Genomic DNA, 24,943 nt, shown 5'->3' with positions numbered 1-24,943 from the left:
AGGATGAGATGGTTGGATGGCATCACAGACTCAATGGACATGAGTTTGAGTAAGCTTGGGGAGTTGGTGATGGACAGGGAAGCCTGGCGTGCTGCAGTCCATGGGGTCACAAATAGTTGGACACGACTGAGTTACTGAACAGAACTGGACTGATATAGAATGTGAAATCATGACAAATACCAAGGAGAAAAAAGATAGCAAAAGAGGGATTTAGGAGATGTGTATGTGTAAGTGTGTGTGTATGACAGGATAATGGGTATTTAAAATTTTAGACTGGCCAGAGAAGGCACCCATTATCCAAAGTACATACAGAGAAAAGCAAGAAATTTATGCCACTGCTTATTATAAGCACAAGATATTGCTGCCAAATTGATTGTTATTCTGGGTGTGAGTCAAAAAAATTCTTGTTTAGCTAAAAAAATGAAACTTCTAAAATTGATGGCAAATTCTTGAACACCACTGAGTCTATTAATTTTGGGATAAAAAACCCCAGATAATTAGAAATACGATAGTCTTGTATCATATGGGTTATGCTCTTCACATTGCGCTAGCTGGTTTTCCATTAGAAATCTCAAGAATGGTCCATGTTGTTCATCAGAGTAACAGATGAATAAATATGCTAATATACTCTCCAAGGCCCAAGACACTCCCTAGCAAAGCTTTTGGTGTTTAAAGGACTGCATTTCTTCTTACCAGACGACCTGGGAATTATTTCGTGTATTTAGATGTAATGATTCCTTGTTATTCACAAAAAGGTCGATTCACTGAATGCCTCACTTGTTGTCCTAGCAGAAATTAGGATGTGGGAAATAAATGATCTCAACATCATTTCTGTGGTATATTTCCCTCCAAAACAATGCAGTGCACAATATACAGATTGTAAGAATGCTTGAACTGCCCATTATCTACAGGAGAGTTTATGACCAGCCTTTCCACAGCTCAGTTTTAGAGAAAGAAGAGGCACTATGGTAAGCTATGGCTTATCACTGCTGAAAATGTGACCACAGCAGTAAAGCCAAGTGACAGAGGCCCATGTGCTGGCGTGGCCTGGGTTCAAGCCCTAAATAATCTACTTACTGTGGGACTTGAGGCAAGTTTTTAATTGTTTTGAACGCCTCAATTTCCTCATCTGTAAAATGAAGATAGTAAACTACAAACATTACAGGGTTGATATAAGGAAAATGTAGGTGCAATTGAAGTCCTCAAAGAAAAGTATTTGGTGAAATAAGAGTTGAAACTTTTCCAAATTTGATGAAAACTATAAACCTACAGACCCCAAAACTCAAAGAATCCCAAGTCAAGAAACACAAGAACACTATATTGAGGTACACAATAAAACCAAAACCAAACAACCCTGCTAAAAACTACATCAGTGGTTCTCAACCAGGGATTATTCATCCCCATTCCTACTTCTCTGGGGACATTTGAGCGATTAGCACACTTATATACAGTAGTATATATGTCAATCTCAATCTCCCAATTATCCTTCCTCACCCTTTCCCCTCTGGAAACCATAAGTTTGGAAAACTGTTTACAGTTTTATCTTTATAGATGCCTACTCTGGAGAAGGGTAGGAAGAGGTGCTTGTTTTTATTTGGTTCTGTCCCCCATGGGGAAAAAATTGAGAATCTCTTCTTTCAAGTATCAGATCTCTTTGGATCAAGTTAGGTAGATTTCAATAGAATGCACACAGATAGCTAGAGACATACACTTTTTTTTCTGAATGGTTAAAACAAAGTCATACTAAAGGAAAATAATGCTAAAAACACTCAAAGTAGCATACTAATCAACAAACTGTTTAGCTTAGAATAATGAGAAATTCATCAGTGCTCTAAAGGAGTAAAAGCTGAGTTTTGTGTCTTAAGAAGCAATCTTCCAAGGTTCAAAAATGAATATTCAACACAATTAGAACAACTGAGCCAATCATCTTTAGTAGAGGAAATACTAGATTAATATGTGTTTTACTGAGGAAGTATAAACATTAATGAGGGCTAAAGGAGCAGGCAATGTATAAATTATCTTGAGCTTCAAACAGTTAAAAGTAGATGTAACTTTGCAGTTGCTTTTTTGTTTTCTTCTAACTTTACCTGGATACTTTATTTTCCTTCCTCTTTTTCAGGTGGTTCTATATACAAGTTATAGAGAATCCAAAACAAATGAAATTTGATGTAACTTATCATTCATTAACTTTGCAAATATGTTTTGTTTCCTCCTCCAATCAACTTAACTCTTTTTATAGTCCTGTATGCTACCTGTAAGTGAATAACAAGTTCATACTTACTCGAAAGAACAGTCGTAAGGAAAATGTAGTCTGAAAAGGATATGAGTCCACATTCTCCAAGGGTGTAAAATATACTGCCTTCATCAGCAAATTTTTCTCGTTCCTGGGCAATTTTCTATTGAATGTATGGGTCCCACCAAAAGATAAAAAGAAGATATAACAGAATGAGAATATAAATAGTTAGAGATGAATGACCATTTATCTGACAGTTTTATGCTTTTTATTATAAGCATTTCTCTGATAGCCATTCCAAATTAATGGATCCTTTACAGTTTTTAAGATGATTAAAAGCAAAAGATGATTTTGTTTATTTGCTCCAACACTGGCTTAATGTGAGCAATGAAAAGTTTTCAGTTTCATGAACTCCTGCCATTTAACATATAACAGGCCCACTTCAGGTCTGAATTTGTTTCTGAGTTTGAAAAACAATCCACCTTTTTTTATAGAGGTATATAAGGTAGAGAGAAAAAAAATCAGTTCTAAATACCTAAGAAAAACAACTAGTGATTAGAACTAGTGATTAGAACTTCATCAGAAATGAAGAAGTTAGCAACCTTGTCAATACCCATCCAAATGCTCAGAAAATTAATTTCTGAAATATTAATTTTAACTTTTACCTTATGAACCCCCAAAATCTTGGGCTTTGAAATGTAGAACAGTTTACAGAGTAAACAGCATCTCTGAAATATAATGTCAAATCAGACATATACATCAAGCTTTAGGCATGATATAATTCAGTTATATTTACTGTTACTTTGGTGGAGGCTCCTCAATTTTAGCTATTTGAAGAAACTCTCCTATAACTTAGTTTTAATTCTAAGTATGTATTTCTTTTCTTTAATCTATAAGCTCACAAAGAGAGTTAATTCTCAGGTTCAGAAATGGTCTATCTGGGAAGCAGTCTATTCCTGAGTGTTTAAGGGAAACCTATCCTTTTTTTGTTCTGATTCCCTACCAGATCAGAAACTTAAGAGGTGACATTGATGATACTTTCAAAAACTGAAAAGGATCCATGAAAGAGTTAGACTTGAAACTCACTTTTACAAGTTTGACTCATTTTGGACCAACCAAATAAATTTTAGGAATTATTCTAGGTATCAAAAAAAGAGAGAGGAGGTTTTAAAGACCCAAACCAACAAGCACAGTCAAAGTAATAATATCATGCAAGCACAAAATAAGAAGCAGCATTGCAAGCACAACCTTGGGAGGAGTATCATGAAAACTAAACCAACAAGCACCACCACACCATCATCCAGGTACACAGCCATCCAATAAGTTACCTCTGTCTAGTGAAGATCCCATCATACACACAAAGGAAAGAAAACTGGTTAACCAATTGAAGACATGAGTATCAAATGAATCATCATGATATTCTTAGTAAACTCACTCAAAATAGCCTCTACTGGATATTTGCTTATAATATGAAACAGCAAGAATGGACAGGCAAAAATCCACATTTGAATGCCAACGAAGCAGTAAGAGGTTTTGATGGCAGTTTCTACTTAGGAAAGGGCTTCTCTGACTCATTTGTGATGGGCAGAAAGCCTGGTCTGGCCTAACAGCATTTAGTGATTACTTGCTTGAGCCAAAACCAAAAATGAGCCCACAGTCCAATATGTTCATTTAAGGTTAGACCTCATATCACACTTGATCTTCTGCCAACAGATTAAACACAAATTTAGACCAAAAAAAGGCTACTGGATGAAAAGAGAAGCAAAGTTGTTCACTGGGAAGTTAATATTTTAATTTCTCAAAAGGAAATTGTACATTTTTGAACATTATCCAAGATACTGCAAAGGAAAAGCATGTGAACAAGTAAAAAATACACAAAATGAGAACAGGTTGTCAAAGGCATACAATCTTACTTGCTAGAATAAATTTGAATAGAAGCTGAGTACCCGTAGTATGTAATAATCTTATAGAAAGACTGCTATGATCAAAGAAAATAAATAGTATATTGGGATCCAAAAGTTGAGAAACAGACAAAAACCTAAGGACAAACTGAAAGGAGGAAACCAGGCCAAAAAAGCATATCCAACACTATTTCTCTAAGAATCATCTGGACCATGCTGCTGCTCAGAAGATAAAAAGACAAATCTTAAGTTTGTAACTTTTAATTTTGATATAATTTCAAATTCAGAAAAGTGGAAAGAACTGTATAAGGAACTCCCATATGCTTTTTACTCAGATTCACCAACAGTTTACATATCTCCTTATTTGCTTTATCATTTTACATCTCTTCTTTTACATTATATCAAAACCTGGAGAAATGCCCCTTTAGACTTCAATACTTCAATAAATATTTCCTATGAACAAAGACATTCCATCACAAAGTGAAGAAGAACTAAACAGCCTCTTGATGAAAGTGAAAGAGGAGAGTGAAAAAGTGCTAAGATCATGGCATCTGGTCCCATCACTTCATGTGAAATAGATGGGAAACAGTGGAAACAGTGTCAGACTTTATTTTTTTGGGCTCCAAAATCACTGCTGATGGTGATTGCAGCCATGAAATTAAAAGATGCTTACTCCTTGGAAGGAAGGTTATGACCAACCTGGATAGCATATTTAAAAGCAGAGACATTACTTTGCCAACAAAGGTCCGTCTAGTCAAGGCTATGGTTTTTCTACTGGTCATGTATGGATGTGAGAGTTGGATGGTGAAGAAAGCTGAGCGCTGAAGAATTGATGCTTTTGAACTGTGGTGTTGGAGAAGACTCTTGAGAGTCCCTTGGACTGCAAGGAGATCCAACCAGTCCATCCGAAAGGAGATCAGTCCTGGGTGTTCATTGGAAGGACTGATGTTGAAGCTGAAACTCCAATACTTTGGCCACCTCATGCGAAGAGTTGACTCATTGAAAAAGACCCTAATGCTGGGAAGGATTGGGAACAGGAGGAGAAGGGGACGACAGAGGATGAGATGGTTGGATGGCATCACTGACTCGATGGACATGGGTTTGGGTGGACTCCGGGAGTAGGTGACGGACAGGGAGGCCTGGCATGCTGCAATTCATGGGGTCGCAAAGAGTTGGACACGACTGAGCGACTGAACTGAACTACAGTAAAAATTTCATAAAACCAGGATATTTAACACTGATACATACTATTACTTGTAATCCACAGTCTATTACCAAATTTAGCAAACTATCTCAGTAATTTACTTTTTAGCTATTAATATTTTCCCTCTATGGACCTAACAGAAGCAGAAGATATTAAGAGGTGGCAAGAATACACAGAACTATACAAAAAAGATCTTCACGACCCAGATAATCACAATGGTGTGATCACTCACCTAGAGTCAAGACATCCTGGAATGTGAAGTCAAGTGGACCTTAGGAAGCATCACTAGGAACAAAGTTAGTGGAGGTGATGGAATTCCAATTGAGCTATTTCAAATCCTAAAAGATGATGCTGTGAAAGTGCTGCCCTCAATATGATAGCAAATTTGGAAAACTCAGCAGTGGCCACAGGACTGGAAAAGGTCAGTCCTCATTCCAATCCCCAAAAAAGGCAATGTCAAAGAATGCTCAAACTACCGCACAATTGCACTCATCTCACACGCTAGTAAAGTAACGCTCAAAATTCTCCAAGCCAGGCTTCAGCAATACGTGAACCGTGAACTTCCAGATGTTCAAGCTGGTTTTAGAAGGCAGAGAAACCAGAGATCAAATTGCCAACATTCAGTGGATCATCAAAAAAGCAAGAAAGTTTCAGAAAAACATCTATTTCTGCCTTATTGACTATGCCAAAGCCTTTGACTGCATGGATCACCACAAACTGTGGAAAATTCTGAAAGAGATGGGAATACCAGACCACCTGCCCTGCTTTCTGAGAAATCTGTATGCAGGTCAGAAAGCAACAGTTAGAACTGGACATGGAACAACAGACTGGTTCCAAATAGGAAAAGGAGTACGTCAAGGCTGTATATTGTCACTCTGCTTATTTAACTTACATGCAGAGTACATCATGAGAAACACTGGGCTGGATGAAGCACAAGCTGGAATCAAGATTGCTGGGAGAAATATCAATAACCTCAGATATGTAGATGATAACACTCTTATGGCAGAAAGTGAAGAAGAGCTAAAGAACCCAGTGAAAGAGGAGAGTGAAAAAGTTGGCTTAAAGCTCAACATTCAGAAAACTAAGATCATGGCATCTGGTCTCATAACTTCATGGCAAATAGATGGGGAAACAGTGGAAACAGTGGCTGACTTTATTTTTCTCGGCTCCAAAATCACTGCAGATGGTGGCTGCAGCCATGAAATTAAAAGATACTTACTCCTTGGAAGAAAAGTTATGACCAACCTAGACAGTATGTTAAAAAGCAGAGACATTACTTTGCCAACAAAGGTCTGTCTAGTCAAAGCTGCGGTTTTTCTAGTAGTCATGTATGGATGTGAGAGTTGGACTGTAAAGAAAGCTGAGTGCCAAAGAATTGATGCTTTTGAACTGTGGTGTTGGAGAAGACTCTTGAAGAGTCCCTTGGACTGCAAGGAGATTGAACCAGTCCATCCTAAAGGAAATCAGTCCTGGGTGTTGAAGATGAAACTACAATACTTTGGCCACCTGATGCGAAGAACAGACTCATTTAAAAAGACCCTGATGCTGGGAAAGATTGAAGGCGGGAGGAGAAGGGGAGGACAGAGGATGAGGTGGTTGGATGACATCACCGACTTGATGGACATGTTTTAGTAACCTCTGGGAGTGGGTGATGGACAGGGAGGCCTGGCGTGCTGTAGTCCATGGGGTTGCAAAGAATTGGGCATGCCTGAACTGAACTTTCCCTCTAGTCCAGGATGTAGTTCACAAACATAAATGGCCTTTAATTGTCATGTCTTTTTAATCTCCATTAATCCAAAACAGCTTTCTTTGCCCATCTTTCATTTTTCCCTTTGGAGGTTTATTATCATTTTCCATTGTGGTAAAATTCACATGACATAAAATTCACCATTCTAACCATTTAACCATACAATGTGTGGGCTTTTTGAATTTGGTTTCTTTCACAGATCATGGTATTTTGTTGGTCCATCTGTGTTGTAGCAGCAATCAGTATTTCATTCCTTTTTATTGCCAAATAATATTCCATTGTATATATACCATGAATTGTTTATCCATTCATCCATTAAAGGATATTTGGGTTGTTTCCACCTTTTGGCTGTTGTGAATAGTGCTACTATGCACATTCATGTTTGAGTATCTGCTTTCAATTCTTTTCAGAATTGAATCCATCTGGGAATGGAACTGCTGAATCATATCACACATCTATGTTTACGTTTTTGCGGAATGGCCAAACTGTTTTCCACAGCAGTTATACCATTTTGCATTGCTACCAGCAATGTAAAATGGTTCCAATTTCTCCACATCCTGAGTTTTTTTATTTTTTAAATTATATCCATCCTAGTGAGTGCAAACTTCTATCTTATTGTGGTTTGATTTACATTTCCCTAGTGGCTAATGATGTTGAGCATCTTTTCATGTGTCTCTTGGCCATTTGTATTATCTTCTTTGGAGAAATATCTATTCAAATCCTTTGCCCATTTTTTTGAATTGGGTTATTTGTTTTCTGTTGTTCAGTTGTAAGGTTCTCTATATATTCTATATACTAAACACGGATATGCTGCTGCTGCTGCTAAATCGCTTCAGTCGTGTCCCACTCTATGTGACCCCACAGACGGCAGCTCACCAGGCTCCCCCATCCCTGGGATTCTCCAGGCAAGAACACTGGAGTGGGTTGCCATTTCCTTCTCCAATGCATGAAAGTGAAAAGTGAAAGTGAAGTCGCTCAGTCATGTCTGACCCTTAGCGACCCAATGGACTGCAGCCTATCAGGCTCCTCCGTCCATGGGAGTTTCCAGGCAAGAGTACTGGAGTGGGTTGCCATTTCCTTCTCCGAAACACGGATATAGGGTTTGCAAATAAATTCTTTCATTCTGTTCATTGCCTTTCACTCTCCTGATTATGTGCTTTGGTGCACAGAAATTTTAAATATTGATGAAGCTCAACTTGTCTATTTTTTTCTCTTATTGCTTGTGCTTTTAATGTCATATCTAAGACTCCATCACAAAACCCAGGATCATGAAGATCTACCATTTCTCTAACAGTTTTGTACTTTTAGCTTTTATATTTAGGTCACTGACCTATTTTGAGTTAACTTTGTATTAATGAGAGGTAGGGACCAAATTCAATTTTTTGCAGATTATTCTTTCACCATCTGGTACTCTTGTTGAAAACAAATTGACAATATATATGTGAGTTTATTTCTGGACTCCCCATTTCACTCCACTGATCTATGTGTCTATTTTTATGCCAGTACCATGCTGTTTTTTTTTTCATAATTTTTTAAACCTGTGGTAACATGTACTTATTATAAAATTTACCATGTTAACCATTTTAAAGTGTACAATTTGGTGGTATTAAGTACAATAAAAACATTATATAACCATTACCACTACCTAGTTCAAGAATGTTCTCACCACCCCATTTGGAAACCCCTTATCCATTTAGTCACATTCCACTGCTCCTCCCTCTAGCCCCTGGAAACCATTAAGGTGATTTCTGTCTTTATGGATTCATTTTTTCTGGATATTTCATGTAAATGGAACCATATCTAGTTATTTTCTTAGTGGCCACTCTGTGAATTACAATTAACATCTTAAATTTACAGCAATCTAGTTTGAATAAATACCAACTTAACTTGAACAGTATTTAAAAAAATTCTGCTCTCGTAGAGTTCCATTTTCCTTTATAGTAGTTTCACAAATTACATTTTTATACAGTGTGCCCGTTAACGTAGATTTTTTAATTACTGTTTTATGCATTTGTCTTTTAAATCACAGAGGGATAAACAGGAGTTATAAACTACAAATAAAATATTGCTTATTTACCTGTGTTATCTTTACTAGTGTTCTTTTTTTTCTTTTTTTATTTTAAATTAGTTTATCTATTTTTTAAATTTAAAATATTGTATTGGTTTTGCCATACATTGACATGAATCTGCCATGGGTGTGTATGTGTTCCTCTTCCAGAACCCCCCTCCCTCCTCCCTCCCCATCCCATCCCTCCGGGTCATCCCATTGCACTCTTTTCCTGAGTCATATTTTGTTTCTTTTCAAGCATAATTTCTTGCTGAAAATTGAACATTTTGTATATTACAATGTGGTAATTCTGGAAATAGGGTTCTCCCACCTCCTCAGGGTTTGTTGTTGGTGCTTGTATGGGTTGTAGTCACTTCTTTAACAATTTTTCTAAATTCTTTTGAAAACACTTTGTCAGGCATAGTCATTCAAATCTCTGTTTCATTACCAGCTGATGATCTGACAGAGATTTCCTTAAGTTCCTGGATCCAAAGGGTGGGAAAGACATACTCTCTAAATGCTTGCAGATTGGCTCTGTGGTGGGCATTCTTTCAATGCTTAGCCATTGTTTACCATTCTACCTTTGACTTCTTGTTTTCATGAAAGCTAAACATCAGCCAGAGATGAAAGTTTAGGGTCTGCTGAGGTTTTCCTCTTAGTAGTCATTCAGCCCTAGCATGTACATGCCCTTCCAGATTCAAGACTATATTTGGTTTCTTTAGTTTTTGACCTTGAACAACTTGAAAAGTACAGGTGAATTATATTGTAAAATACTCCTCAATTTGAATTAGGCTGGTATTTCCTCATGATTATAATCATATATATTTGTCTATTATAAACTATGAATTCATAATGATATCTCTAATTTCATTCTAATACCACAGAGTACAATTTAGTCTTGCCCTTTATACATGTTACTCCCTTCTCCAATGGGGAGAAAACTGATTCCCATTATCTGCAATACATTTACTCATTTGCTCAGGCTTAGAATACAAGAAAGATAGTTTCACAGTTGCTAATTATCTCTGCAAAAACAAATGTAGAGTTCAATATTTGCTACAATTTTAAGTAAAATCCACTTATGGTGAAATGTTCAAATCCAATATACAATTCAATGAGTTCTATAAATCCATATCTGACTAACCCAGGTACATACTCTATTTGGGTTGTAGGACATTTCCACCACCCCTGATGTTTCCTTTATGTCCCTCTACAGTTAATTCCCACCATATTTTTGCACCATAGATTAGTTTTGCCTCTTCTAGAACTGCCTACAAATGGTATCATCAATATATATGCTTCAGTGTGCAGCTTCTATGGCTCAGCATAATGCTGGGGAGATTCACCCACACTCTATTACCAGTAACTCATTAATTTTCATGCATTGGAGAAGGAAATGGCAACCCACTCCAGTCATCTTGCCTGGAGAATCCCAGGGATAGCAGAGCCTGGTGGGCTGCCGTCTATGGGGTTGCACAGAGTCGGACATGACTGAAGCGACTTAGCAGCAGCATTAATTTTGATTGCAGAGTAGTATAATAACTCACCAACAAAATAAAAATAAATAATTTATGCAATTTGTTTTGTGATTAATTATATTGTGCATCTAATATTAACGCACACAGTAATATCACAATTTATTCATTCCTTTATTGATTGAACACTTAGGCATGTTTCAGATTTTGGCTATTTTGACTTTCCTCCAAGTTGTAACTTTTTTACTTGCTATATTACTTGCAAGTAAAGTTGAGTATGAGTTCTAGTTGCAACACATCTTTGTCAACATTTATGTTGCCATTTTCTTTAATTTAGCCATTTCAGTGGTTCTCTCATCATGGTTTTATTGAGCATTTCTCTGATGACTAATGTTTTATGCACTCAGTTTATTGGCAATTAATATATCTTTCTTTAGGAAGTATCTGTTCAAGTCTTCTGCCCATTTTTAATTGGGTTGTTTGTCTTTTTATTACTGATCATGGTATGTTCTGGATATGAGACTCTTTTCAGTGTCTCCAAAATGACCCCAATGTTTATTGCCTTCTGGTATCCATGTCCTTATGTAGATCTAGTCTCTTCCCACACTGAATCAGGGCTGGTCTGTGTAACTAATAGAATACAGTTCAAGTGATAATGTATGACTTCTGATGCTAATGCATAAATAAAAGGCACCTTGCTCTCCTGGAGGGAAGCCAGCTGTCATCAGAACAGAACAGTCAAGAAGCAGGCTTATGGAGAGCCTACAGAGAGAGGATCTGAGGCCTCTCAGTAACAGTACTATCTTATCAACCATTTGAGTGAGCTACATTAGAAATGAATCTTACACCCTTGGTCAAGCTAGATGACTAAGGTCCTAGCCAACACCCTACTGCAACTTAATGGAAAAGCCTGAGCCAAAATCATGTAGGCAAACTGCTCCCCAATTTCTTATTCACAGAAAGCATGAGAGACAAGAAATAATAATTGTCGTAAGCTACTAGGTTTGGATTTGTTACTGGTAACAGATAATACAATCAAATATGTACTAAAAGTGTGTTCTATCAGTCTGTGGCTTATAATTTCTATTTTATATCAATAATCAGAAGTTTTTAACCTTCATGCTAACTTCTCAATTTTTCCCTTATGGTTATTGCTTTCTGTATGCTATCTAATAAATTTCTGCCTATCTCCATTCCATAAAAATATTCTCTTATATTTTCTTTTAGAAGGCTTATAGTTTTAGATTTTATACTTAGGTCTATGATCCATTTCAAAAGAACTTTGTGTATAGTGAAGTAAGGTGGTAAGGTTTATTTTTTAAAATAAGGATATACAGTTGTTTCTAAGCCATTTGCTGAAAATACCTTCCTTTCTCCATTTAATTATTTTGTTACCTTTGTTAAAAATCAATTTACATATAAGTGTGCATCCACTCTTCTTTAATAGCTTCTGACTTGAGCAGCCTATTTTCTTTTGAAGGTCTTTTGATTACTAGCAAAGTATATGATCGTTTTCCAAAATACAAATAATGTAGCTTGAGAGACTCTGCATGAGATGCATTTAAGGTTATAGTTTAGGTCTAATCACCTCCACCATTAGGGAAATTATAAAATTTGCAGAGATAATAAAGATGTCACTGAACAGACCTTAAATTGTATACTGGTTGAGAATTACTATCAGAACATATCTCCATAGGGGCTATTTTACATTGACACTTGACAATGCTAATTTAGTTAGTGTGATTTTCTCCTAGAGAAAAGTCCTCTAAACGAGAAAATACTTCTGTTTGCAGGGCTATATACAAGACCTCTGCTGTTGAGTACAGCTATAGGGACCAGGAGAGGGCAAAAGAAGGTCAAATTGCTCTACATAAGAAAAAGTTGAAGAAGACATCTGGGAGAAGAAATATAAAAGGAAGAAGGACTCTTGAAAGGTGAGCCAAAAAGGACAAGGAGACGTGACCAAGAGGAATAGAAAGTATCAAAGTCGGGAAAACAGAGAAAAGAAAGCAGGTAAGCACATATGGGTACACGTGTGTTTGAGAAAGGACAGAGAATACATATTTCTGCAGTAGCTCTTTAAAAACAAGAAACAGGGATGTTTAAAGAGGACTTTTAAATTAGTCATGCTTTGTGATGTGCCCTGTGCAACAGTCTTCTCTCTCTTTAGTAAAGGTCTACATTGTTTTTCCATACTTCTGGAGTTGGGGTGGGGGCAGAAGGAGAGAGGGAGAGAAGTTACATTATGTTTTCTGAGGCATCCACATACTAAAGAGTAGTTCAGGTACATTTATGATTATACAACTATATTAACTCTTAACTTATAAGTGGGTTTTCAAATATCCAAAACTCGGACAATTCTTACAAAATTCATAACATATATTAATCACAAACACCAAAACTATCATAACACCATCATAACTGATCCATCAAATTAGTTAAGAGGAGAATCAAATAAATATGTCAAGATTTGGAAAGAAGTAGGAGTTACCAGAAAACCAATTTTTAGGCTATTTTGTGTTGCATGAATGTTTCTTAGCTGATCTTTTCAAATCAAATGCCCGATTCTACCATAAATGATATCCTCAAGTCAAACAGCAAAGCCAGAGGAGAATCTGTGAAAATAGATATATTTGAGTTTAATAATGAATAAATCTTTACCAAAGTATAGTGAAAATGGAAAATCAAGATTTAAAGGACAGTGGAAGGAAGGTTTTTGGTTATTTTTTCTTATTTCTAAAGTCTTCTCAATGTTTCATTTTCCAAATTGAGAATGTCAAGTAAACTGTTCCTTCACTTAATCTTTTGGATAAAGTTTTATCTTTGACTAAATTTTAACTCACTTTTGTTCTAAGCAAATACCATTTATACACTTCAGGAGGCACAGAGCAAGTAAAACATAGTCTTCCTTAGCAGACTGATGGTAATGCTCATTTTCTCTCACTGTCTCAGAGATAGTTATTTATATTCTTTGTTACTAATGAACATTTAGTATTAATATGCATTTTTACTAGGAAAACCTATCATAATGATTTATACTTAATTCAATATGTTATAAATTCAATATACATAATGAACATAACAAGACAAACTAAAAGGAAGATAATCTGTATAAAAGTTAAAAGAAATAGAATATATTCCAATTCTATTGTAAGACCATACAATATGAGATTAAGCAACATATTAACATATCATTCAGTAGAAAAATTTATAGAAACTGATTTCATATTAAAGTTCCTGAGGTTAAGATTCTAGCAACTACTTCAGTGTATATGCCGACAATTAAACAGAACTGGGTATTTTAAAAAGAAGCAGTACTTGCAGATACCTTACAGAGCACTATACTATTTCATGCATCTTAGAAAGTGAAAGTGAAGTCGCTCGGTCATGTCCAACTCTTTGCAACTCTATGGACTGTAGCCTACCAGGCTCCTCCGTCCCTGGGATTTTCCAGGCAAGAGTACTGGAGTGGGTTGCCATTTCCTTCTCCAGGGGATCTTCCCAAGCCAAGGATCAAACCCGGGTCTCCTGCATTGTAGGCAGATGCTTTACTGTCTGAGCCACCAGGGAAGCCCTCATACATCTTAGAAGCTGCATATCAAACACTATTCCAATCACCTGAATCTCTGAAAGCAGAATGCAGGTAAACTGATCACAACAGAACTTCTGTTCAAGTTACTGACAAATGTTATTCCCCTTTTGGAGAACAAAACTATGCAAAATATTTCAAAGCAGTGGGCTCACTGACTTAAAATGAAATTTAACTGTTTTACTATTCATTTACATGACCTAGTTAACTTAGATCTTGTATGTTCTAAAATTTAAAACATAGCAGTAGATTCAATATCACTAGAACATTCAAATTACTGGCCTCAAGCACAAAGAAATTAATAACTTCATAGGAGTCCTGGTATTGATCTCAACTGCACCATATCTAAGTCTTTGAATTTTTTAGATAAGCTGAAAGACTTGAGTAAACTTAGAACAAATCAGCAATTACATGTGTAATATACTTCTTAGTTAGTTTAAAATCTCAAATTGTTTCACCAGGATGGCTTTATGCTGAAAGATTCACACTCTGGTTTCTGACCCATCACAAACACTTATAAAATATCTGGTTAAAATTGCAGGAAACCACCAGGAGACCTGGGACTGGGATTTCCAGACATGATTCAAACAAACTTGTTAATACTCACTGTGCTCAAACACAGTGAGTATTATAATAGGTTTGATCAAAATAAGGCCAACAATTTTGCCTTCTAGGACTCAACTAGATAAAGCCAAAGAAAAAAAATCGTATCTAGGAATTTAACCTCAATTATTTATTCTAGTTAAGATCTACTTTTCAAGTTCTATAGTTTAAAGTAAACTTTTTTCTGTTGAATAGAAGTTGATGGACTATGCCGGCAAAATAGATGCTAACACATCATCTAGAACTTCAAAACATCTCTGGTATATAGAAAATCTGATAAAGAACACAGCTTTCCTATTTAAATTAAGATGTCATCTTTTATGAGATGGAAATAATTGGATTGTTTTAATACTAACATTTCTCTATATTGCTGAAATACATTTCAAAGCCCGCCCAAATCCCTCAAGAAGTACTTGAGGTTGTATTTCAGAAACAATGATAATAATACGCTTCTTCCAAAAGATGCAATTTTTGCATATCATTTCCAAATGATAATAGTTTTTCTACCTAAGGCTGGGTTAAGGCCAGGAAGGAAGGATGTTAGAAAGAAAGAGAAAGTTCAGCGATTTCCTCATGCAATTAATGCTCACTCTTCATTGTTTAGTTGGTGCATAGATAGGTGCCAAAGCCTTGTAAGATATCAATCTTAAACAATCACACTATTCTCAAACAGAAAACGTTGCACAGTTAAAATACGTGTTATTCTTCTTTTATCCCATACCTGAACTTGCAGAAAGAATGCATTTGGGGCTATGTTAGATGAAAATTAAATTGAGATGTTTCTAACTTATAGTTCATGATTTCTTCTATTCCTAATTCAGTTTCCAAACTTTTTGAAGGTATTATTGAATTTGAGGCAACAAACACAAATTACTGTGCAACAAACTACAGAACGTGAATGCTTAAGATCCTGGAAACTTTACTCCTGCAGAAAGCTGTTCTCTTTTCAGTCCCAATTCTAGCCACTTTAGCTCTAAGAACAACTCCAAACTCCTGGATACAAATGCTTTCCTATTTCATTAACTAGATGGCTAGAGAGAATAAGGATAATAAATGAGGATGCTTAAAAAAAAAAAAAACAGTGGCAGAAGATTTGATTAAAGCAATGATACAAATTCAAAAGTGTAATGCGATAGAATTCATTTCAAAGAAATGATATAACTTTATTGAAATGATCTATTTCAGTTCTTAGTATTTGATGAGATGTTATCAAAACCCTAGATGTGGAAAATCATCAACCGTATTAGTTTCTACCACATTATGCCTGCAAACTTGCTTCAAGGCAGCTCTGGGTGAGAGTATCTATATTTTTCATTACTGATTATCTGCTATCCAAATTTAAGAATTAAATTTTGAATGTTGTCCACTCAAATCAATCAGTGCTGAAAAGAACTTTTCAGTGACATGGGTTAGAAAAGGCTTCCCAATCACTCTGTGGGAAAACAACCTCACATACAAATTTTGAAAAATGAGTCAATAGTGTTGCACCTTCTCCTATTTGGAAAATCACTTTCAAAAAAAAAAATACACCATAGGAAAAAAGGAAAAGAACTTCACTCTGAGGATCACTGTTCATACCCTTGATTTACACTATTATAGAAACTACCATTTCCCAGGAAATCCTTTAGATGAAGAACTTCTAAATCATTTCAAAGTCAAACAGTTTTAGGTATTCCTTGAACACTACCAATGATTAAAGATATTAAGAATTATAGTTTGCATGTTCTATGCATGCATGCTTAGTCACTCAGTCGTATCTGACTCTGCGATGCCATGGACTGTGGCCCACCAGGCTCCTCTGTCCATGGAATTCTGCAGACAACAATAATGGAGTAGGTTGCCATTCTCTTCTCCAGGGAATCTTCCTGACACAGGGATCAAATCTGTGTCTCCTGCATAGCAGGCAGATTCTTTAACCTCTGAGCCATTGAGGAAGTCCATTCTATGCTAAGTATTGTGTTAAACACTTGTATTATCTCTTTTAAGTTCTCACTACAATTCTATGAGATAGGTGATACTATTACCTGCACTTAACAGATAGAAAACTGAGGGTCAGAGAAGTAAGAAACCCAAGGTGACAATGCTATAAAGTGGCAGGACAGGTCATGATCTGACTCCAGAACCCATGCACGAACCACTGTATGTTGTATCAAACGCACAAAAATATATCAGGTGTCTATATGGTGGTTTAGTTGTTAAGTCGTGTCTGACTCTTGCAACCCCATGGACTGTAGTCTGCTAGGCTCCTCTGTCCATGGGATTCTCCAGGCAAGAATACTGGAGTGGGTTGCCATTTCCTTCTCTAGGGGGATCTATCGGACTCAGGGATTGAACCCGGGTCTCCTGCATTGCAAGCAGATTCTTTATCAACTGAGCTATGAGGGAAGCCCAACTATTTGCAATTTCTAAAACTGATAATGCAGATCAAATACTGTTGGAACAAAACAGTTCCTTATTGTAAAATACTAATCTTGAGGTTTAGCTTGTATTAGCTTATTTATCTTGAAGATGAAAATCTAGTTAATGATGTAGGTGCACATCATATTTTTATGCCTTGATTTGTTCAAACACGTATTTTAATAATTTGCACAATGAGTATCACTAAAAGAATGTAATGATTCTCTGTAATTTTCTTAACTAGCAGATGTTAGGTTGATTTATAATTGGAGAAATTTTTTAAGTTTAGAATTTAGAAAAAAAAATGCACCATGGCAAAGATAAATATGCAAACCAAGAACTATCCACTGCAATCGAAGGTAGTCAATACATATGAGTTGAGAAATCATTTTTAGCCATCATTACAAGAAATAAAATGTTTTGAGTGACTTTCATAGAAATCTGTTTGTGTAACTTTCAAACATGCTAGCGTATTTGTGCTAAAATTATTTTTAAAATTAAGTTAGTTTGGAATAAAGTCCTTTCATATTGAAGGGAATTTCATATCTTGTTTCATGATGGAAATGCTAAACAAAAAGGCATTGGAAATGTAATGGTTAGTCACGTGTACGCTTTCAAATCAACACTGATAAATCAAATGGGTTCACAGTTGATCCCAAATTCAAACACAACAGAATCTAAAATAAAAATGTATTTAAAGATATCTTAGTAGAAGTCTTAATATTTGGGGTAACCATGTAAACTATACCCTCCTTGGGAGCACTTAATGATTATATTATTGTTTCTTTGTTCAAGATGAATAATCAAGGACATGGGTTAAATCAACAGACTTTAGCAGTGGTGGAACTCAGGGACTGGAAAGAGACATTACAGTCACTCCCTACCATTCATTAGCTGCATCTGAAGAACAGCACTCTCATACTGTACTACCAGAAAAAAAAACAACAAAATGATTCCAGCCTTTCCACAGGCAACAGGAACTTAGCATGCAAAGGACAAATTCCTGTAAGGAAGCAAGCAAGCAAGCCCTCTCCTATAAAGTAACTGCTCATTGACCTTTGGAAGCTTAAATAATTTTACTAGTGTCACCAAAATGAGTGATAGTTATAGAAGCCAACGTAAGTAAACAATTCCCCCACTACCTATTCTAAGAAAAAGAGCTTATTATTTTTAATACAAAAAGCTTATTAATAAGAATTTTTAGCTGCTTCCTACAAACCGTCCTGCCATAAATAAGAGAACTGGAAGTGGTTTTCCTCAATCACAGGTGTTACCATCTCATTTGATTTACGCTCCTTAGTACTCTGCATGATGGTTGAGCCATAGCTATTCTAAACAAAATCTCTGGATTAAGGAACATTGATAATGAGGTTATCAATCAATTATTTTGATATAATAACTTAAGTATTTGTTGATTTGTTTCAGAATGTAGTTAAAGGAAAATTAAGATAATCTACAGAACCACTAACAGGATGACTGGTTTGGGGGTTTGGTAAGGAAACTACTACAAATACATAACATTTTAAGAAAAAGGAAGCACAGGGAAAATGTTGTATGAAAATAAAGAACACCCTGTAATCTTCACTAATTAAATAATTATTTTAAACCAAAAGATGTTCTAATTAAGTTTAGTTTATATTTTTATTAAGAAATACAAGAGTAATGTTTTTAGTGAATATTTTTGAATACATTTTAATAGTTTATAAACTATAAGAAGTCAAACTTTCAAAGATCAATTTGAAAAGTACTTCTTAGGCGTGTCCTTGAAATTCTCCTTTGTCAGCCTACAAATCTATATATTCTTTTTCATAATTTTCTCCATGTATTTGCTGCTTTTCCAAGTTAAAGCTGTTGATTAGTTCAAAAAAGCAAAATAATGAAGTGTTTCTAAATGCTTTATCTGTTTTCTCTTAAGTCATTTTACTGAGTTAAGTACAACTAAGTAACTGCTTATCTGTATTTATTACTTTAGAAATTTCAAAAGAAAAAAAAAAGTACTAATCTTTCACTTGGAGTTACTGTTGTCTCACCATACCTGTTACAGTTCAGCCAGGAACATGGCTTCCCTACTAAGACAATTTAAATGACCCAACTGAGTATCTACTATACAATGTTTAAAACAGTTTCTTTAACTTTTGTGTGGCACATAATGTTAAAACTTCCTTTTAAATTATGCTAGGTTCTATATTCTCAAGGACTTGTGAAGTGTTTGACCTGTCATATTAGAGATAAAGTACGTTAATTTAAAGTGACAGGAACTGAATCATTCTAAAGGGAGCAGGGAAAAGACATAAGCATGCACTGAACCTTTATCCCTGCAGCATTACTATGGGTTTTGAAACATTAATTAATTTAAAGCACATGCTGCTGAGTCGGTACCTGCCAGAAATCCTGATCAGAAGATGAGAAAAAGAAAAAAATTGACATTGTTTGATTATATGAACAGACACTCCTAAATTAAATATACATGCATCACAAACTATTATAACATATAAAAGACCAAATGAGATTTGTAATAAAATGATTGAAAATCTGTAAACAGGAAATGAGAAATATATAGAAATATTTTATGTATTATCTAGTAGGTACAGTAGGACAAAACAAAACAAAAACCCAAGTAATTCAATTCCTAACCTTTCCCTAAAAACCATACAATTTCAGAAAAACTTCACAACAGTATAAAAAGGGAATACATGAATAATTACTTAATTTATTAAAGAAAAGGGAAAAGCAAATATTTAACTTTTTTTCATAGGTAGTCAAGCCATTTCTTTAATTAAGGTTTCCTTTAAGGATATCTCATTATCATTTCATATTATTTTTTAACTTTATGGCAAATTTGTTGCTTTACTAACCATATTTACCATATAGACAACCAACTCAGATGAGTTCAGAGGATTAGTAACTACTCTAAGGAAGAGTTCAGAATGACTACTTAGAAACAAATCTCTTGCAAACTATATTGCCAAATAAAGTACTAATCACATTAGCAAGAAAAAGCTAATCATGAAGTCCTGGAATGAAGGCCAGAATTGATGAAAGCAGTTAAAGTTAGCTGGGTGTCACTCCAAAATATCTTCAAATTATCAAATGGCTTTAAAGATTCTTTTTTTTTAAACAAATAAACTTCACTGGCTGTTAAATAAAAGTTGACCTGAACTTATTATACTTCTCAAACCAAGCTTAGTTCCTGACTAAAAAATATATGCTATCAGCAATTTACAAGCCTAAGGTTAAGACTGATGTGACAGAGGCCCAAAGGCCTTGACAGTCCTGGGGGAGATGAGTCACTGTGACCACAGGACAGCCCAGATAATGAGAAATCAAACCAGAGGTCTCTCTGCAGTTTATAGACCAGCCATTTAATCGCTGACAGCTGCTCATTACAGAGATAGCACAGGGAGATTTTTATAGGATTTAACTGGGAAGAAAAGAACAATGGGGAGAGCAATTATGAAGAGGGTATGCTTTTCTCTAGCATTTCATACAAATGAAGAAAGAAGATAACATACACAATAGCAGCTAACTCCTTTCGTAAACTGAGTAAAGGGCTCCAATAATGCAAAATAGCTAAAATCTGTAGAGCCAGATACTTTGCCTTTGGTCCTGTATTTATAGTTACAGAAGATAATTGATACTCAGAGGTTAAGTAGTCTCTTGCCCAAAGTTGTATGTGGCAGAATTCATATATGAATACAGGATTGTCTATACCCAAAATCACATTAATCTCATCCTGTGCTTTTACACACTAATAAATATAATAATCCATAATTTTGTATTTTTCAAATTCAGTTCAGCATACCTACAATATCTACTAATTATTTACACGTAGCTATCAAACACTGAGATGCTCAAATTGGACATCCGTTGTAAAATATTTTAGACACCAAAACCAGATTTTCTGAGGGCTGTAGTGTGTACAAAGAACTAAAATTGCTAATTTGTAAGAAGAGAGAAAAGTGAGAAATAGTTTTTAAAATCATTTAAAGAACTTCAGATGGGAAAGAAAGAAGATGAAAAAATCTGAGACTAAGAATAAAACAGAAAAGTACAACAGGTGTCAAAGGATTTTCTGAAATGCTGAACCAGTACTTGATTTCATTTTGGTAATGTAACTACATTGTAAACTTTTGCTTGTCTGAAGGCTATAGAGTAGGTCCAATCAAATGATGCAACATTTAACACAAAACCAATCAATATTTGAAAGATTAAATAGTTCAGTTTCTAACAGGAATATTATTTTCTCAATAGAAAGTAATCTTCATTTTAATGAGACAGGATCCAATTTTCAAAATATAGATAACAGTCTCTACTTTAACAGTGATGGTTTTGATTAAAAAAGAAAAAGGAAAAAATTTCAAAATGCCAATTGATATTCACGGCATTTGAGAAAACAATGGAGCAAATAACAGTGAAGTTAAAATTCTTCTAAATTCAGGTATTAAAATTTGCGTTATCTCTTGTTTTCTTTCTTTAAAATGAAACACTGTGGTTTTTCAAGTTAACACAGGTTTCTTCGCTCAGTAGTGTCCGACTCTTTGCGACTCCATGGACTGTAGCCTACCAGGCATCTCTGTCCGTGGGATTTTCCAGGCAAGAATACTGGAGTGGGTTGCCATTTCCTTCTCCAGGAGATCTTCCCGACTCAGGGATCGAACCCGGGTTTCCTGCATTGTAGGCAGATGCTTTACCATCTGAGTCACCAGGGAAGATAACATAGGTTTCTAGCTGTACTTAATCCAAGAATTAACACTCTTCAACAAACTGAAACACCAAGTTCTTTTTTTGCACAAATTACATTGTTAATAAAATAAAAGAAATATTTGACAAGAGAAATTTCTATTTACAAATAGATCATATAGACAAACAGCTTAGATACATAAAATGAGATAGATAACAGCCTAGTGCTTAAGAGAGTGAACTCAGGAGCCAGAGTTCCAATTTGGACTCTTGGCTCCACCAATTACCAATTGTATGATCTTAGGTTAAAAACAAAAAGGCTAAGTTACTTAACTTTTATGTATTTTAGTATCTTATTTGTAAAATGATGAAAACAGTAACATATCTGAAAGAGTGGTTGTGTGCATTAGAATTATTATGTATAAACACTTGGAACAGTGCTTGGTAGATAATAAATACTAAGAAACTTCCAACTATTGTTCTTTTTCATATTATTAGCAGTACTGATAGTAGTAGTTCCCTTAAGAGACAAGAGTTAAGCATTTTTCATTTAGAGATTTTACTTTCAAGTGGAAAAACAAACCACTGACAACCAATGAATGAATGTGTTAATGGAGTTTTTTTTAAAACGGCTAAATTATCATCCCTAAAATAATATGTAGTTATGAAATATTTGTGGAGAACGTCTGAATTTGGCAATAAGGAGTTCGTGATCTGAGCCACAGTCAGCTCCCAGTCTTGTTTTTGCTGACTCTAGAGAGCTTCTCCATCTTTGGCTGCAAAGAATATAATCAATCTGATTTCGGTATTGACCACCTGGTGATGTCCATGTATAGAGTCCGATGTCCATGTATAGAGTCTTCCCTTGTGTTGTTGGAAGAGGGCGTTTGCTATGACCAGTGCATTCTCTTGGCAAAACTCTGTTATCCTTTGCCCTGCTTCATTTTGTATTCCAAAGCCAAATTTGCCTGGTACTCCAGATATCTTTTAACTTCCTCCTTTTGCAAGCCAGTACCGTATAATGAAAAGGACATCTTTTTTGGGTGTTAGTTCTAGAAGGTCTTGTAGGTCTTCATAGAACCGTTCAACTTCAGCTTCTTCAGCATTACTAGTCGAGGCACAGACTTGGATTACTGTGACAATGAATGGTTTGTCTTGGAAGTAAACAGAGATCATTCTGTCGCTTTTGAGATTGTATCCAAGAACTGCATTTCAGACTCTTTTATTGACTATGATGGCTACCCCATTTCTTCTAAGGGATTCTTGCCCACACTAGTAGATATAATGGTCATCTGAATTAAATTCACCCATTCCAGTCCATTTTACTTCACCAATTCCTAAAATATCGATGTTTCCTCTTGCCATCTCCTGTTTGACCACTTTCAGTTTGTCTTGATTCATGGACCTAACATTCCAGGTTCCTATGCATCCTATCTTTACAGCACTGGAGTTTATTTCCATAACCAGTCATATCCACAACTGGGTGTTGTTTTTGCTTTGGCTCCATCTCTTCATTCTTTCTGGAGTTATTTCTCCAGCGATCTTCAGTAACATATTGGGCACCTACCCACCTGGGGAGTTCATCTTTCAGTGTCCTATCTTTTTGCCTTTTCATACTGTTCATGGGGTTCTCAAGACAATACTGAAGTGGTTTGCCATTTCCTTCTCCAGGGGACCACCAAATTCTATCCCATAAGAATTTCAGTCCCCCTTCTAACTAACATCTTTGATCTGCAATACAATTTACTCTTAAAAGACAGGAAATCTCTTACATAACTTACTATATGCATCAAGGAGTAATACTATACTTGACCTTATTGGCAGACTCATATTTTATCTGTGATATGAATAATCACAACTCAAAGCATTCAGACCATTACAGTACAGGAATAAAATGTGCCCATACTCCACTTGGGGAAACAAGACTTTTCCCTAAAAGGAATGGAATTTTAAACTTTACCAAGATTTTTAAAAAGAACTTTTACTTCAGTAAGTAATTAAAAACATTTGGTTATATTAAAACTTTGACTTTTAACTACATTCTATCTTTTTTTTCTTGCATATCATCTTTTTTTATTATAAACACTGTAATCGGTATTTTCTTTTCTAGACTTTGGCTGTACTTTCCTCTCTTTCACCTCAATGTGGACAATGTTTTAACTTGATTTAAAATGTTTTCCTTTTTCATGTAAACAAATATTCTTGTCAGCATCATAAAGGAGATGGAAATAAAACACATGTTAATTCTTTCTTCCAAATTAGGAGAGATTCTAAGGGGACTGTAATTACAAATAATGAAAAGAGTCATTTCAGAGGTATGATTTTTGAAAAGTTCAGGGAGAGGTTAGGAGAAAAGGGAACTGATAGAAAGGATAGAGTAAAAAATCTATTTTCTAAAAAAGAAATATATTTTGGAATGATAATAATGGACGACTAGTTTCAATGGGCAATTCATCATTACTTAAAAAAAAAGCGTTAACTACTTCAAAGGCAGCATGAACTTTGACTACTTCAAAGCTCTGGAATACTGGTATCCTATGAAGAAACAATTTTACCTAGATGATGCAGTTTTCTACTGTAACTTGAAAAAAAATCATGGTAGGGTTTGAGATACAGAAAATTGTCTATTACAGACAATAAGAACAGAAAATACAAAACATAATTTCTAACTTGTGGTATGCTAAGGAAAAAAGGAGAAGTAGGAGAAACAGGAAAATGAAGGGTTTCAGGACAGCAATTACATGAACAAATATTTGACAACTATGTAAAATAAAGGCTCTATTTAGAAGGGTGCTTTTTCTTATAGACCAATTATTGGATGGTAAAAAGTTAAACTCAAGAAAAAGTACAGCTTTCATTAAAGAAATAATTCATGAAATAATGGCATTAACAAATCATAACAGAATGTATAGACACTGTGGGGAAAGAGTGCATTTTTAAAAAATCTGTGATATATTACACTAAAAGAAAAGCCAGACCATATTTTGTGTTACTATCTGTATACTAGTGCCAACACTCTAATTATAATGATTTTCAAATATCCTCAAATAGAAGATCTGAACTCTTT

General features: G+C 35.2%; 1 protein-coding gene across 6 annotated transcripts in view; it reads right to left on the bottom strand.

The window, feature by feature from the left end:
• Positions 1–24,943, bottom strand: part of MICU1 (mitochondrial calcium uptake 1) — a 225,417-nt gene that overhangs the window by 134,061 nt on the left and 66,413 nt on the right. For 3 of the 6 annotated variants that reach the window (XM_081566451.1, XM_081566448.1, XM_081566455.1), the window contains one exon: positions 2,282–2,396. The exons of 2 other annotated variants lie outside the window; for them this stretch is intronic. In XM_081566451.1, the coding sequence (XP_081422577.1) occupies positions 2,282–2,396 (115 nt within the window). Of the gene's footprint in view, positions 1–2,281; positions 2,397–3,561; positions 3,568–19,575; positions 19,588–24,943 lie in introns of all 6 variants that reach the window. One more of the 6 variants, XM_081566466.1, reaches the window with a different exon arrangement.

The sequence above is a fragment of the Giraffa tippelskirchi genome, chromosome 2 (genome assembly GCF_054371585.1).
Source record: "Giraffa tippelskirchi isolate mGirTip1 chromosome 2, T2T-mGirTip1v1.2.pri, whole genome shotgun sequence".
Classification (NCBI taxonomy): domain Eukaryota; kingdom Metazoa; phylum Chordata; class Mammalia; order Artiodactyla; family Giraffidae; genus Giraffa; species Giraffa tippelskirchi.
This window is presented reverse-complemented; position numbering and strand designations above follow the sequence as displayed.